Source organism: Ochlerotatus camptorhynchus, unplaced genomic scaffold, assembly GCF_037179485.1.
Source record: "Ochlerotatus camptorhynchus isolate MF236.1 unplaced genomic scaffold, CSIRO-AGI_Acam_v1.1 ptg000351l, whole genome shotgun sequence".
Classification (NCBI taxonomy): Eukaryota; Metazoa; Arthropoda; class Insecta; order Diptera; family Culicidae; genus Ochlerotatus; species Ochlerotatus camptorhynchus.
The window spans coordinates 113,294-130,633 of NW_027040839.1; the positions used below are offsets into that span (position 1 = coordinate 113,294).

Here is a 17,340-nt window from a genome sequence, read left to right on the forward strand (position 1 = left end):
AGAACCATGTCAACGGATCAAGAAGAAGAAGAGTCGCAGCAAGAAAAATAACGATGAATCGGATCGCTCCAGTGTCAAATCCGACCGTGCGCTCGCTCTGGAGCATAAATTGAATGCGATGGAGGAGAAACAAAAACGGATGGAGCAAGAGCTGGAGATGGAGATGAAGATTAAAAAGAAAGAGATGGAGTTCAAGCGATCCATTGAGATGAAGCGGATGCTGTTAGAGAAGCAGTTACGCGAAGAGGAAGAAGAAGAAGAAAAGCTGTTCCAGGAGGAGATATTGAAGCAGCGAAAAGAGCAGTTGAACCGGATGAAAGCTAGGCAGCAGTCGTTCGCGGACGAAATGAAGGAGCTGGATGAAGCTATGTCGGAGACGAAGAACACCGAAAAGAAGAGAGCAACAAAGGACATCGATGCCGGCGAAGGTACTTCAGGAGTAAAGCCAAAACTGCGCCATTCGAAGATCGGAAAATTGACGGAGCAGAATTTGAAGAAGTTGAGAGCTGCTCAATACGAAAATTCGGATGAAGACGATGAAGATGAGACAGCTGATGAAATGGAGGATGATCAAACCGAATCCGGCGAAGAATCCGATGGTGTTTCGGAGAAAAGTGTAGCTACGAAGAACAGCAAGTCAACGAAAAAGTCCGGTAGATTGAGCCAACACGGGCTGGGGCAGGCACGATCCAGGCCGACCAGAATTCAACTGGCAGCGAGAAGTGGCGTAAGTAAAAGACTACCCACATTCTCTGGAAAGCCGGAAGAATGGCCGTTGTTCTACGGAATGTACTAAGCATCGAATGAAGCCTGCGGTTACTCGGACATTGAAAACCTGGTGCGGCTGCAAGAATGCCTGAAGGAGTTAAAGCGGATGAATTTGTGGGTCTCGGCTGTTGATGCGGATGAAAAACTTCTTCTGAAGACGGTCCGCACTGTCGAAAAGCTGATGTTGCCTATACAAGCTTTGGACGCAAAGGGGCTTTTGCGGTAGTATAAGCATATGCGAGGATTGCCCATCTCCTCGTATGACGGACGGCCGGAAATACTCATCGGGTTGAACAACATCCACTCGTTCGCCCCGATTGAAGCAAAGCTCGGTGCAGTTATTGATCCGATAGCCGTGCGGTGCAAGCTCGGATGGACGGTCTATGGACCGAAGCAAGCGAACGCTGTCGAAGCGAGCAGCGAGTATCTTGGAATCCACAAGGAAGTGACAAACGAAGACCTTCATAAGCTGCTGAAGGCACACTACGCACTGGAAGAATCGGTCGTTGGCGTACCGCGGGAGTCTGCTGAGGACGAGAGAGCTCGCAAGATCCTCGAGAAGACCACGAGACGAATCGGTGACCGCTTCGAGACCGGGCTACTGTGGAAGACGGACGATCCAAGGTTCCCGGATAGCTACCCGATGGCGTTGCGAAGGCTGAAGCAGTTGGAGAAGAAGCTAGAGAAGAATCCGGAACTTCACGTGAACGTTTGTAAGCAGATCGATGAGTATCAGGAGAAGGGGTATGCGCACCTTGCTATTACGGAGGAGCTCGTTGGAACGGAATCCGATAAGGTATGGTACCTTCCACTAAACGTGGTACTGAACCCCAAAAAACCAGGTAAGGTACGCCTCGTGTGGGATGCTGCGGCAACGGTGCAAGGTATCTCCCTGAATTCACAGCTGTTAAAAGGGCCTGACATGCTTGTGCCGCTAGTGACTGTGGTTGTTGGGTTTCGGGAATACAGAATTGCTGTAGGTGGCGATCTGCGTGAAATGTATCACCAGATGAAGATCATCGCTCGGGATCGGCAAGTACAACGTTTCCTCTTCCGGAAAGATTCCAAGGGACCTCCACGCGTGTTCATCATGGACGTTGCCACGTTTGGATCGACGAGCTCTCCCTGTTCGGCCCAATATGTGAAGAACCTCAACGCTCAAGAGTACGCTGGGCAATATCCGGAGGCAGCAGCGGCGGTTATCAACCGTCATTACGTCGACGACTACTTTGATAGCGTCGACACCGTAGACGAGGCGATCGAGCGAACAGAGCAAGTCAGGTTCATTCACCAGAAGGGAGGCTTCGAGATTAGGAACTGGGTTTCGAATTCGCCGGAAGTTCTCCAGAGCCTCGGTGAGCAGAAACCGGTTTCAGCCGTCCACATCACCGAAGACAAAGTAACGTCACACGAACGCGTGCTAGGTATGATCTGGGATCCGGATCGTGATGAATTATCTTTCTCCACCCAACATCGCCAAGAGCATCTTCCGTACCTATGCGGAGACAAACGGCCAACGAAACGTGCGGTGTTAAGCTGCGTCATGGGTTTCTTCGATCCGCTTGGTTTACTTTCTCCGTTCACGATCCACGGAAAGATCATCGTGCAGCACTTATGGCGTAGTGGCTGCGATTGGGACGACGCAATTAGCGACGATTGCTGGGAAATGTGGAAGCGCTGGATTGCTGTACTGCTGGAAGTCGAGAACATTAGGATTCCACGTTGCTATCTTGGAGATTCCTTGTCGTCTGCGGTTGAGTCAATTGAACTTCACATCTTCACGGATGCCAGCGAACACGCATACGGCTGTGTTGCGTATCTGCGAGTAGTCATCGACGGAGCTGTGCGGTGTATTCTAGCTATGTCTCGATCGAAAGTGGCACCGTTGAAGCGCCAGTCAATCCCGCGACTGGAGTTGATGGCGGCTGTACTTGGAGCGCGGATGAGTCAAACGATGATCGCTACGCATTCACTGAAAATCGATCGATGCATACTGTGGACAGATTCACGAACGGTTTGGAGTTGGATCCGGTCTGACCAACATAAATACAAACAGTTTGTTGCGTTCAGGATCGGAGAAATACTGGAGTTGACACGAGCGACGGATTGGCGATGGGTTCCAACGAAGCAGAATATGGCGGACGTCCTGACGAAATGGCATCGAGGTAACGATCTGGAAAGCGATGGGGTATGGTACACGGGTGCACCGTTCCTGCACCAGCCCAAAGACCAGTGGCCGACTATGGAGGTGACGATCGAAGAGACGTACGAGGAAGCCAGGGGCCACGTGACATTCCATGGCGTGGTTGAAGTAGACCGATGCTCGAGATGGACAACGCTGCAAAGGGTGATGGCGTGTGCGGTCAGGTTCATCGACAATTGCAAACGCAAGGTAGCAGGGCAGGCACCTTGAAGGCAACAGATAACCAGCAACATCAAATCCTGGTACCGATGCAATCGATGCAACGTCCGCTCGAGAGAGATGAGTTTCGAACTGCGCAGATCATCCTGTGGAAGCAAGCACAGTTCGAAGGATTCCCAGATGAGATGAGCATCCTCACCAAGAATCTGGAACAACAACCAGATGTAGTAATGGAAACGGTGAAGAAGAGCAGTTGCCTGTACAAATTGACTCCGATTCTGGACAAAGAAGGTGTGCTGCGGTTGGGTGGTAGATTGGATATGTCCGTTGACATGCCTTTCGACAAAAGGTGTCCAATAATTCTGCCAAGAAAGCACGCGACGACGGAGAAGCTGATCCAGTTCTACCACGAGAAGTATGGACACACCAATCGAGAGACGGTGATGAACGAGCTTCGCCAAAGGTTCTGGATTCCGAACACCCGAGCTGCAATCCGTCAAGTGATGAGCAATTGCGTGTGGTGTAAAGTCCATCGCTGTCAGCCGCATGTTCCTATGATGGCACCGCTTCCGATACAGCGAGTCACACCCTATCTGCGACCGTTCAACTCGGTGGGTATCGACTATCTAGGTCCGATAGAAGTGACTTTGGGACGAAGAAAGGAGAAACGATGGGTCGCGGTGTTCACTTGTTTGGCTGTACGAGCGGTACACCTAGAAGTGGTGCGTAGTCTCTCAACGCAATCCTGCTTGATGGCCCTTCGAAGGTTCAGCTGTAAGCGAGGCGTACCACAGGAAATTTTCTCGGACAACGCGACGTGTTTTGTAGGTGCCGATAACGAGTTGAAGAAGATCAACAGCGACTGTGCGACCAGCATAACGAACGATAATACCGCGTGGCACTTCAATCCACCGGCTGCACCGCACATGGGCGGTATCTGGGAGCGGATGGTGAGGTCGATAAAGGAGGCGATGAAGGCGCTGGACGATGGGCGAACATTGTCCGACGAGGTTCTGCACACAACACTAGCTGAAGCAGAGGACATGATTAACGCCCGGCCGCTAACGTACATACCGCAGGAATCAGCTGAGGAAGAAGCGATTACCCCGAACCATTTCCTTCGTGGGTCGGTGACAAGTGCGGATTTGGTGGTCCAGCCAGTGGACATTGCGGAGGCTCTACGAGATACTTACAAGCGTTCTCAATACCTGGCGAACCGAATGTGGGAAAGATGGTGCAAGGAATACTTGCCGACAATCAACAGACGGACGAAGTGGTTCGAGGAGCAGAAGCCGCTACAGGTGAACGACCTGGTCTTCATAGTGGATGGAAAAACCCGGAAAAGCTGGATCGTGGAAGAGATACTCCGAGGACCAGACGGAAGAGTGAGGCAAGCGATAGTGCGGACGGCTAGAGGAGTCTACCGGCGTGCTGTAGCGAACTTAGCGGTGATGGAGGTCTGAAAGTAAATCCGGGATTTCCGGAGGAACTACCGGATGTTACGGGCTGATGTATGTCAACACCGCAGGGCAGCAAACCCAACACAACGGTGTGCGTAGCTGCGGTTGGCGTACCTAATGTTATTGCCGTTTCGTACCGTTGTCAGAAGTGAAGAAAGGGAAGAGAAAAACAAAACCAAAACAAACCAAACACAATTTATAAATGGACATTGCTAGCAGATAGAAATTGTTAGCAGATAAAGTGAAATTATAGAGGAATTCAAGGAATATTTCGGATCATAAAGTTCGTCTATACTGTGCATCTGGTTCACCTTCGGCGTCCCGAACATAGAAGGAAATTATAATTGTAAGTAGTTCTAGCAGGTACCTGGAAAAGAAAAACATTAACACAAAATAATTCATTAGTGGAACAGGCGTATAGGATAGCTAGCGACGATTTGAACGGGAGAATTCGTGGTAAATAGAAGGAAGAGCTAGAACGAGGAAACGGTTGTGTAGCGCACAAAAGTAGAATTAGACCACAAGTTCGGAATCAAATTTATCGGATTTAATTTTCTAATAAAATCTTAATATTACAGTTTGAGCTGCCACAAAAAAAGAGGCTGCTACAAAAATTTTGGTTTGGTATCCGAACAGTTAGAAAATTACAAATTTTATCAAAATGGTGTAGGGCAACTGTAAAAGTAAAAGCATGGCCTATGGGTGTTCCATAGGCCATAATTGGAACACACCATAATATGAACCAATAGCCAAAACTGGCACATATGCATCATCAAGCCGTTTTTTCAAGATTGCGGGTTTTTTAGGACTATATTTTTACCAGGCAGGGGAAAATCCTTCAACAATGCATGCAATACGTACTCACTTGTATACAATATCAGAAATGAGCGGTTTTATCAACAATCAATACGAAACTAACGATTTTAAATTGACTCACTAGTTGACTAGCCTATTGGTCCCAAGCAAATCGACTAACGTACCCCATTCTAGTATAAATTCCAGTACTACACTATGTTTGTTTTAGTTTGACAGTTTGACAGATAAAATGAGGGGTTAGTGGATTTTCCTATGTTTCGAGGGGTGAATCGATTAGCTTGGGACCGAAGATAGTACCAGAGCTGAGCCAAAAAGTTGAGCACGTTTATTCGGGACCTTCTGGTCTTAGAGTTACCTCTATGGTTTTATTCTGTTCGACCACTGATTTTTTTTTTTCGTTGAATGAATAAGCGAGGAAACTAACAGCTGAGTGTACCGTGGTAAATTATGAATTTACTAGTGCGGAAGTGGTTCTTTTTTCCATTCTTGTTTGTTTCTGAGTGCATTCGGTTGAAACAAATGAGTAAGGATGTTGAAGGAAAATCATTATTTCTCTCTCTAGCTCCATATGAACATAACGCATTGAAATAGGTATTCATACATAGATATTTTTTTATTTTGTGGCAGAAGAACGGAAAACTGCCACATAAATAAATTAAACGGTTGAAAACAATCCAACCGATTTAAATCACTGAGAAAAACAAGGCTCACACGTTGCATCTAATTCCTTTCGATTTTTCCGTATTCAATCGGTTTTACACTAGGTTGAAAAAATTGCTAAGACTCATTCAGCTATATTAATTATTTTTTGCTACTATCGGTTTTGTAGCTGTATACCCGAGCAAAGCAGGATGAAATCAATTCTGATGTAACTTATTTTGAATACCCCAGTTGATATCATTTTTGGTTAACTCAACGGGTAACAGCAAAAATAAGAGCAACATTTTACATTATTATAAATATTTAACTGAATACGGGCCTGGCGTTAATGATTAGCATCCATGCTTCTCACGCTGAATTACTTAATCTCAAATCTTACCCCAGACATGTCACGAATGTGATAAAATCAAGCTGAACATTGCTTTAGGTCCTAAGTAACAATGATCGATTCTCTTCGTCGACTTTCTCTTTCGTTAATAATATGAGCACATAACCGTTGTACTTGTTGTACTCGTCGCATTAGATGCTAGATGAAAGCTTCTTCTGTCGATATGTGTGCCAAAAATACCTGGGAATGTCTTAAGTGGGGATACAAAGAGAAAATCGACAAAGAGAATGTGTCAATGTTACTTAGGACCTAATGCAATGTTCAGCTTGAAATGTGTTCAACAAAACAAATATACAATAATCGTTAGTTCAACGATACATTGATATAAATTATGTTTTCAACAAGACGTTAACAGCAAAACTTGAAGTTATGTTGCATTCATCTAAAAAACTCTGGACTACATAATGAAAGTATAATATGATATCAGACATAGGGGAAAAGTTGGCTTCGGCAATACCTTTACCTATTATCGTCAGGAGGTAAACAAAGTCCTAGAGCACTCAAATTTGGCCAATAGTTGCTCTGAAACACAATGTATCCACATGCCCAAATTGAGCTCTCAAGAACGTTGTTTGCCCCCCTGACGATAATAGGTATTGCCGAAGCCAACTTTTCCCCTATGTCGTGACAATTAAAATTAAAATGAGTTTTTATTATGATAGGAACTGCAAAGTTCAATACCGATTTGCTGTCATTTTGATAACCGACTTTGCTCGGGTGCCATAGTTACTTACTTGGATGTACACGCTATTTCAAAACAACCCAAATTTGGGTAGAATCCTCCCAGATCGGTCAAAACTGAACCTACCCAAAAATGGGTAAACTGTGTTTGAAGAGACAAGTTGACAAATGAAGAACATGAATCCGATCGACGTTGTTCATTTGTCAATTTGTCAATCCCAACACAGTTTACCCATTTTTGGGTAGGTTCAGTTTTGACCAATCTGGTGGATTCTACCCTAATTTGGGTAGTTTTAAATAGCGTGTAGGACTCTAAGCAATGGGAAATCTTGGATAGAACACAAAAGATCGATTCTTTTGGTTCGATTAATCGATTTTTTGAATCGATCTCAAACACGATAAAAATCGACTGGATCGATCCTTTTCATTCGATGTTTGTTTCGATCCAAAAAAATCAATGCATTTGCATTTGCAATTAAATATATTTTTTTGCCTTCACCTTTGCACATCACTTGCCTTGAACATGGATTGTATAAGCAAACAGTGTGACAGTTCAGTAAGCAAGAACAAGAAAGAGAAAGTTTGGGGCTCCAGAGACGATTATAGCATAGAGGTAACTCCAAGAAAGGAAGGTCCCGAATAAACGTGCTCAACTTTTTGGCTCAGCTCTGGTACTCTCTTCGGTCCCAAGCTAATTGATGCACCCCTCGAAACATGGGAAAATCCATGAACCCCTCTGATCGCGCACGGGCAGCACTTCCCTACGTTGTGTGAATAGATGGCGAAAATAAAACACGGTCGTTTATCGGGCCATCCTGCCATGGCAGAGGCATGCGAACTATTGATTTATTTACAATCTTTACAATAGAACGATAGGCATGATAACACTACGCTTGCGGCACTTGTGTGTTGATATGAGTATTTGGGTAGGGTAGTTGCACACGTTTTGTACAAACACCCTCATTTTATGTGTCAAACTTTCATAGTGAATCAAAACAAACATAGTGTAGTACTAGAATTTTGACTAGAATGGGGTACGTTAATCGTTTGCTTGGGACCAATAGACTAGTCAAGTAGTGAGTCAATTTAAAATCGTTAGTTGCCACCGGTTGATTATAGAGCTTTTTGACGTTTAATTGTCTCATTCTATCTAGCACACACTTATTTTTGAAAAGGGGGCTTTTGGTGGCTCATCATTATATTAAATTTCTTTTAAAATATAAAAATAAAACAATGCGACCTTTTTTCATGCACCTCATAGGTATAAACTTGTTTCTAAAATGGTAACATGCTACCTATTGCTGAGCAATTCATGGTACCAAGTGGGTTGGTTTTGAATTACCTACGTCCAAATATAAGCCAAATCTGACACGTTATCAACATTAGAATATAATTCGCTGTTTATCTGTGAAAGTGTCCTGCTTTAGTTCAGTAATTCAGAAGACGAAGTGGTAGTTAAAATGAATATTTATTATTATAAGTGCATAAACATGTTTAAAAAAGTTGCTCGAAAATTTGGGGATTTCACAGGGATACTAATATAAAGAAATTGGTTGATCTAGGATTTACTGAACAGAACCAACTTAACAGTAGATTAAAAATTTGTGATTCTTTGTCGTACCGAACGAACTTTTTTTAAATCAGAAATTTTCTCCATCTTGACCTAAAGTGCAATAGATGGCATTTTTGTCCCCTAAAACATATCAACAAATAAGGAAAAGCAAAAAAACCTTTTTTTGAGAATAATTGTTTTTAAGACTTTATTTGAAATTTAAAAAATTTTATATTTTTTTAAGAGTGCATATTTTTTTTAAATAGTATCATCCATTATCTGCAATATTGCCCAAGACACCAAACCGATCGGGCAAACAGTTTTCGAGTAAAAATTTTCTGAAGATTAGCTTGATATTTTTCTATAGGCCCTTTTCAAAAATAAGACTGAATTCAAATTGGCGATATGAAGATGCAAAATGGCAAAGTCGGTCATAAGGAACGTTTCTGAAAAATTTCAACCAAATCCAAAAAATCAAAAATAAACTTATTTGCGAATTCGTAGGGAATTGCTCAAAAGCATTTACACTCACTCTGTAATATGTTAACAATCGAAAGTGGTTATTTTGTTTCTGTGGAACTCACACGAGTTAGTGAGTTTTCCGATGCTTGGACGTTTTAAACAAAAACTTTTGTTTTGCGGCATTTCTGAAAATCGAGGTTTAATAGCTGAAGAAACGATTTTTCATAGCTGAAGAAATATTTCTAGTGCATCGAAATTTCGAACAGCCTAACCATTTTTTTTTTACTATTTTAATAAGATCTCTACTATATGAGAAAAAAATGTCACAGCCTGCTCAATATTTTCATGATTATTTTTTCTTTTTCAATTCTCAGGAATATCGGTTTGTTTTTGGTTCATAGTGATATTCAATCTTGAAAAGTGGGTATCAAAAAAAGATCTAGGGTATACGTCCCTAACCTCGGTCTAATATGCAGCCATAGATTACGTTTTTAATCATAACTCATCAATTAATTTACCTGCAAACGATATTCTACTGCTAAATGGTATGCTTAGATATGCTTATCATGTCGTTTGCTATCAGGAACCGCAAAAAGTTGAAAAACTTACTTTTTTTAAGACAAAAACTCACCAGGGAAATGTATGTAATATCGGTCTATTGTCCCCAAATTGGGTCTATTTATGGATGCAACTTCGTCCTATCCTGTTTGATTCTCAAAAAAAACGCTCTTGGTAACGTTTTCTTATGTATTTTTTTTTATCACTATCACTGTTAACTTAATACTCTTCATTCCTCAAAACATTTCTTAGAGAAAATTTTACGAAAACTACATTAAATCACTCAAGTTAAAAATTAAAAATTAAAAATTTCGCTTATCGTCTTTCGACCGCAGAATATCTAAATCAAAACATTGTGATGTTCATTATACAGATTTGGCAGAAAAAATCTCCCTTCCTGTTCGTTCCTTATCATCCAAATGCAAACCACATTGTTGACGTTACTCTTATTGCTATATGCTGTCAAATGAATTTCATGGGCCAAAGTTAGGAACATAGAAAAGAAATGTGTCCCTAAAGTTGGGTCCATGATTTACTTGTGAAAACGTTGTTAAACAATTAAAATAAACATAAAATATTCAAACAGTAACTGTGAGTTTTACGTCTAGTGTGTATTATCAGGTAATTCCATTCAATAAATGCCATAATCAGGCCATTTGATGATCGTCAGTGCAACCTTCCCATCTTAACCTTAAAAGTCATGGCGGCTAAAAACTCCGAACAGAGTGATATTCTCAACCAGTTTTATTACTTACGAGAGCTGAAAATGTATTGAAATGTTGTGATATAAATTGATTTGTGTGTGGTACACATTTATCAATCATCAGTGATCAATATTTTCCTTATTTTTTGTGTAATATTCCTTAATTAATTATTTATTTGCGTGATAGGCCGAATGAAAGGACTAGACCCACATTACATACCGTAACCCTATAAGTGATTTAAGAGCAATTAAAAGATTTGAAATTTTATGAAAATCATTTTTTCTCAAGACAGTAGCCGTATACTGTTGATCGTTATTTAGTTAAAAATGAATTTCTGGAGAAAAGGATGGTCATATTTTTGAATATTTCCAGTAAAATCTTTATATAGTTGCAATGCAATGCAAAAAAGTCATCTATATTTATTTCGAAAAGTAAACAAGTTAATTCTTTAAAATAGAGTTATTATGATTTTAAGCTGCTCGTGATATTTATCAGTGTTTATATCAAACTCGTCCAAGATTTTAAAGGCTCAAAAAAGGAATCTAATCATGTTCGCCATTTATTCATCCAAAAATTGTACACGTATATAGATGATCTTATATCAATTATTTGGTGTTTTTTTTTAATATGTTCTGCCAATTGTTATTTGTCGAAATATCTTACATAACTTAAAAACTTCGCAGACCCTAAACTTCCCCATACATGTTTGATTGCGAATTTCCATACTTTAATATTCTGAATAAAACAATTGGGTGGTTTAGTTTTCAACATGTTCAACAAGTTCAAACTAAATACTCCAGTGCATGCAGACTTCTCAAAATTTTCTCGGAAAGTTTCTTTCGAATTTTCCTGGATTTCTATCTCCCGACAAGACGAAGTTGGCCAGCTTCCTCAAGAAGTTTCATTCAACTTTCTTCGAACTTCTCTGGAAGTTCTTTCCAACCTCTCAAAAAAGTTTCCATTGTCATCCACTGGAAAATTTCTGTTAATTTATTGTACACATAGTAAATTTATCGGGAATAGCATCCTGGTCGGCGTTGGCTGTCTTTATTGAATAGCCATTTATATATTAAGCTGTTTCCCAGAAAATCTATCAAGCTTTCTTAGAACTGGGAAACGTGTTGTTTTGGTGAAAATAATGGAAATTGAGTCAATTCCAACCCCGATTCCAAAAATTCACATATTGTGGGTTGATTGACAGTATTTTCCAGTTTTTCTTTAACCGGAAGCCGCCATCTTGAATTTCAAAATGGCGTCAGACTTGGGTTTCTGGTCTCTACACGTCACTCAGATTCCAAAAATACCCATATTGTGGGGTTTTTCACAGTATTTCCCAGTTTCCAAAAATAATAAAAAAAAAAACTCGTTATTTGGGATTTATTTCGTAAAAATAGGGACGTAACCTGAACATTACATAAAAAAAAAACACTTCGTAAACGGAGGTTTCAGTGTATTTATAAGCAGCTTGAAATCAAAATAACTCTTCAATTAAGCTCAAATTTGATTAATATAGTGGATTATTGTTTCAAATAAATAGTATTTAATGAGCCTGTTTGTACATAAAAAATTTCAAATATAAAATGTTTTTAAAGGAAATATGCAAAAATATTACTATTCTTTATTCAGAAAATCATCTAAAACCTTAAATTAGTCAAATATATACTGTAACGATGCGTTGAAAAAAAACTGGAAAATGCACTGTCCGAAAACTCATAAGAGAAACTTTATTTAACATGAGACCAGCCCTTAAAGAATATGTTTTGGTTTGTTTTTCTTTAATAAGTTTGAATGAAGGACATCAGTGGCGCCGATGGTGTAGTGGTAAGCGTGATTGCCTCTCACCCCCAAAAGTCCTGTGTTCAATCCCAGTCAGCGTCGCCGGGATTTTCTGAGGCACAAAATCTCTGATCGTGTCTTCCTTCGGAAGGGAAATAAAGCCGTTGGTCCCCGGTCTATGAGTTGATAGGTATGGTTCAGGTGTGGGAGCTGTCTCCCTTGATTTGGTAGCATTGGTTCTCAGTACGGAAAACAAGATCGATGGAAAAAAAAATCAAAGAACACACATTTTTTCAAGAACAACATGTGAAAAGGGCATACAAGCTTTTTGTAAACAAACCTCCTTATGCCCTTTTTTCGACATCCATATGACATCAAATCAAACCATCAAAATCACCGAGTAGGGGAAACTTTCCCCTTCCCGATGATGTTGTTGGTTTGCGTGGGCAACCTTCAGTTGGCGAGAAAAGGGCCTACAAAGGTTTGTTTACCAAAATCTTGTATGCCCTTTTCACATGTGGCTCTTGTTTTTTTTATTTCAAAACATTTTATAAACGGATTTGGCAGGAACATTTTGTTTGCAACTTATTTTCGATACAGTCCTTATGACAAAAGGTCGAATGGACAAAAGGTCGAATTCACAAAAGGTCGAATGAGGAGAAGGGAAACAAACGGTCGAATTGACAAATAGTCAAATGGAAAAAAGGTCGAATGGACAAATGATCGAATGGATCAAAGAGGGTCCTGTAACGCGATGTAACTGTAACTGATGGGACCCCCCGTTGCCAAGCCTCAGGGTCGGCAATCGCTCGTCACAATTCCGCAAACCAAGAAAATACTTAATGTTCACTCAAGACGAAACTCCCACTATATGTTTTAGTGGTGTACACTTTTATTTATAAACACTTCACGGACATCTATCACGGTTCTACTACTCAATTTCTTAATTGCGTACTGCTACCTTGTGCTAGCACTACTCTTCGTTTTGTTTTCGTGGTCTCTTTATCTGTCACTGCCGTCGTCGTCGTTCCTCTCCTTCCTTTGGTACAGCATCACCTTCTTGTGCCAGGAATGGACGCCTCTACCTGTCCCGTACGCCCCTCGAGTATGGTGACGGACTCGAGGCTTCAACGAACCACAAGGGTTGGCTTGCCTGGATTGGTGGCGCACACTGTACACACTCAGAAATTTTTACCGTACTCGGTAATTTTTTACCGAACTTTCAACAGCTGAACGTTCGGTAATCAGTTCGGTAAACGAAATGCCTACCGAACGTTCGGTAAACCAATTTTTTGATGAGCTGTCAAAATTACCGTACGATTTGGTACTTTTTTGCGAAGCGATTCGGTAATTTTTTACCGAACTGTTCTGTTAAACTGATTTTCCCACTATTTTTTAATTTTACTACCGTTTTCAGTTAATTTGAATTAAAAAGTCTTGAAATAATATTTATCAGTTTTTATTTAATTTTAAAACCGTCACTGCACTTGTGATACGTGCAATATAAAATGTATTTGACGCCGAAATGTGTTAGAGCCCGATGTTATGCGATACAGTCCAGATAAATAACCTGCAATCAAATCATGCTATCGCTGAAAATGCCTGGAAAATAATTGGATTTGCTAAATAAACAGTTACTCACGAAATATGTCGGTGATCCATTGATCGTGGTCAAGAATATTTATCCTTACCTGCTGCACTTGATTCCGGATGCACTATTTACCATTCACTAGTAAATAAAGCCTCTCCAGATTTGACAGTTTGATAGTACAAAATTTCGGTAAAATTGCTTGTGATTTACGGTTTGTTCGGTAATTTTTTACCGAATTCGGCGTTTTGGCTTATTTTACAGATCGTTCGGTATTTTTTTACAGAGTTCATCAAATTTATAATCAAACTACCGAAACTTCGTTAAAATTTTACCGAATATTGGTGAAATTATTTTTGTTTACCGAAAAATCTGTAATATACTAAATTTACCGATTATTTCCGGTAAAAAATTACCGAACAAGCAAAACGTAGCTGAGTGTGTAGCTGTAGGATCAGGATAACGAACTGCGATTCGGACACACTGCCAGCGATTGGCGTGGTCGACTCCGAAAAATACGTTAATACCGTAAACGATACGCTAAACCACGATGTGGACACGATGGAGAATTCAAAATGACGGTTAGTTAGGCACACGATCGGTTCTCAGTAGGCGCTGGTCGGGTCAACTTGGCAACTTCTTCTATTCAGGGGAAACATGTCAGAAGGGTCTAACTATAAACGTAAACAATGACTTGGATCGTCGGTTTCATACGAATGACAACACTCCCACTCAAACTAAATAAATCATCTGATGTTGTTGTTGAGCAATGTTTGTTCTATGAGCTGGTGTAGTCAGATTCTGTGAGTGTGTGATCATTCAAGAGAAATCGGCGTTCATTGTTTACGTTTAGAGTTATACCCTTCTGACTTATCTGATTATCTCTGATCTCTGATTGTCGTACCGAACGTATGATTGATTCGTTGACGTCGAAATCATTTATATATTTGATGTTTCTGTTTGATATGACGAAAATGTCTCTTCCTTTTTTATTTTATCCAAATATAGCTGAACACTTCATGAATTGTAACAAGCCTTTCCTAACATTGTCCATCGCTCTTATTTCCTTCTCTAGGAACATGCATGAGACTACAATTATCATGCTTCCGAACGGGACTAACACAAACGGAAACCATCTGAGCACCAATCAACCGGATAGAGATGGAATCTGCCCGTCGTAATAGGAGTGCCATTTTAACAGATAAAACGCTGACAAAAATATCACATGCAACCTTGTGCAGTCCATGGCACGTTTAAGTGCTCCGACCAAAGCATACATATAATACCACATGACTTTGTTAAAGATAGGAGGATACACTTCACACACAACACAATTGGCGGTATCAATCACGAAAAATGTCAACCGCACATCGCAATCATCATCTATTTCAACCCCTCATACTCAAACACACGAAAGGACCAAGAGGATGGCGTTTCACTTAGTTAGAATTAAATGAGAAACCTGGCCGGAGATTTATCTAAATTGAGAAGAAGCGGCTCTAGAATCTGTTGCTCCAGCAATCAGAACAGAAGGTCGGGTCCACATCGGTCGGCAAACAACAAACTGGGTGCGACCATTGTTCGGAGACAATGCGATAAGTCGTCAGAAAAGATGGTAGAAAAACGACGAGTCCTTCTCGTTTCACCAGAAGGCGATTCACGTATGCTCTATACTAGCTTGCGGTAAACGGTGCTTATGTTTTCTGTGTAAGTAAGGGTCCTGCTGCACATCCGATGCAAAGGATAGGCCAAGCTAATTGTTCCACTGGTCGAACAATCTGAAAAGCGACTTTCCCAAGAAAACACAAAAAGGTCCGGCAAGCGGAAAAAACACGACCAGATAACAGAAAATAATTGGGTCTAATTACGCTTTTCGCCTCCTAGTCATTCGGAATGTGGCCTTGTAAATGTGATAAAACACTACACAGCTACATGGGTGTTACGCCAAGAGCGTGAGAGGGGTGTGTGTGCCTGATTTCTAGGCCACAACGAGTATAAGTTCAGCATTTAAAACTACTATCTATGCTACAGATTATGGAATGCAACCGACAACAAAGAGAATACATTTATATTACTTTCGCTGTTAGGTTTTTCCCCAATCACCACTAGGGTAAACGCTCGTATAGTTGCGGTACGTTAGAAGTGTTAGGTTCCTATAGTTGTGTATTGAGTCTCCATGTACAACTATAAGAACCTAACGCTTCTAACGTACCGCAAATATAGGAGTGTCTCCCCTACTGTAAATCTAGGTTTGCTGCTTTAATCAAGTCAAATTAATTCACCTATATAGCATACTTATTCCAATGATTCCGTCATTACACACATAATACAGAAAGAATATGGCCTTTTTGATTCAACTATAACAAACACATTGTCAATTATTAAATTTACATGAAAAGACCATTCTAGCAACTAATAGTAAACTGAACACTTCACTTTTTAGCGATGGCCTGTCTAATAATGCACATGAAATCACTGGAATTACCAATAAAATCACTGGAATTACCAAATCAAATCCATTGATTGATATGCAAAGAATTATATAAAATTTTGAAACACATAAACGTAACTGGTGTTCATTTTACATTTACTCCCCCTGTTTCCCTACACTCTATTTCAATTCTAATCAGATATTGAATAGAATTTTATTGCCACCTACCAGTGTGTACTGAAAAGTTGATGCTAAAACTGTGGCGAAAATGGGACCGATATCACAGCAAAATAATAATAATGATCATGATGTTACACAAAATACGACAAAAAGACTGAGTGTGTCGTTGCTGGTTTATTATTAAAAGGAAATCTTTTTGACGATTAAGGTTGTTTTAGGCTTTAATGACGTCTTTTGGCCTTTTAAGGTCCATTTAACGTTATAAGGCCATTTCCCATCGATTTTACACAATTTCTAAATTTTGAAGTCATTGACGGGTTGCCCACCAGCTAAAATTGTATAGAATCACAGATAATTGAGGGACACATATTTTCTTCAGCAAAGTTGTACTTTAAATATTAAGTCTTCGTGCACTACATTGAAAATGTCGTAGACACTTTTATAAAAAGCTGAGTCGATTGGTGTAAGTACACAAATTGATCTTTTGCTGAATCTTTACACTCAGTTGATGAAACTTGGTTTTACTTATAGCAATTGAAGTCGTCATCATTGGAGCCAGGTTTGAAGGATTACAACGCGATCATGAACGGTGTGATGTCATATGAGAGGCTCGGGGGCCTTAACACGATCGTGTTTGCTTACTGAGCAGAGCATGAAGGGTTTGATATCAGGTCCCTTCACATTCAAGATTCGATAGTCGCTTTCTTTTATTAAATGAATAGTTCATTGAACACATCATTTTAATTCAGCCGACCGTTTGCCAAAACGAACACTGTAGAAAAACCGAACCTATTTATCCAACATCCCAGTTATTTCTCGTGAAAGTGCAGAAGATTTCTCAGCTTCAAACAAAGCGAGTAACACGTCAACACATTCCTACTCATTCCTTAAATGATCTGCATTTGGAGATCACCCGTTTTTACATATTGAGGACGATGGCAACTTCTGTTCGTT

The 17,340-nt window shown here is 40.4% G+C and overlaps 1 protein-coding gene across 1 annotated transcript in view; it reads left to right on the forward strand.

Annotated features, from left to right (window-relative positions):
• LOC135709133 (neuropeptide CCHamide-1 receptor-like) overlaps positions 1 to 15,865 on the forward strand; it is a 78,615-nt gene extending 62,750 nt beyond the window's left edge. Inside the window, exon 8 of the mRNA XM_065231337.1 lies at positions 14,851 to 15,865. Within this exon, the coding sequence (XP_065087409.1) occupies positions 14,851 to 14,956 (106 nt within the window). The 3' untranslated portion in view covers positions 14,957 to 15,865. The remainder of the gene's footprint in view (positions 1 to 14,850) is intronic.
• The last annotated feature ends 1,475 nt before the right edge of the window (positions 15,866 to 17,340 follow it).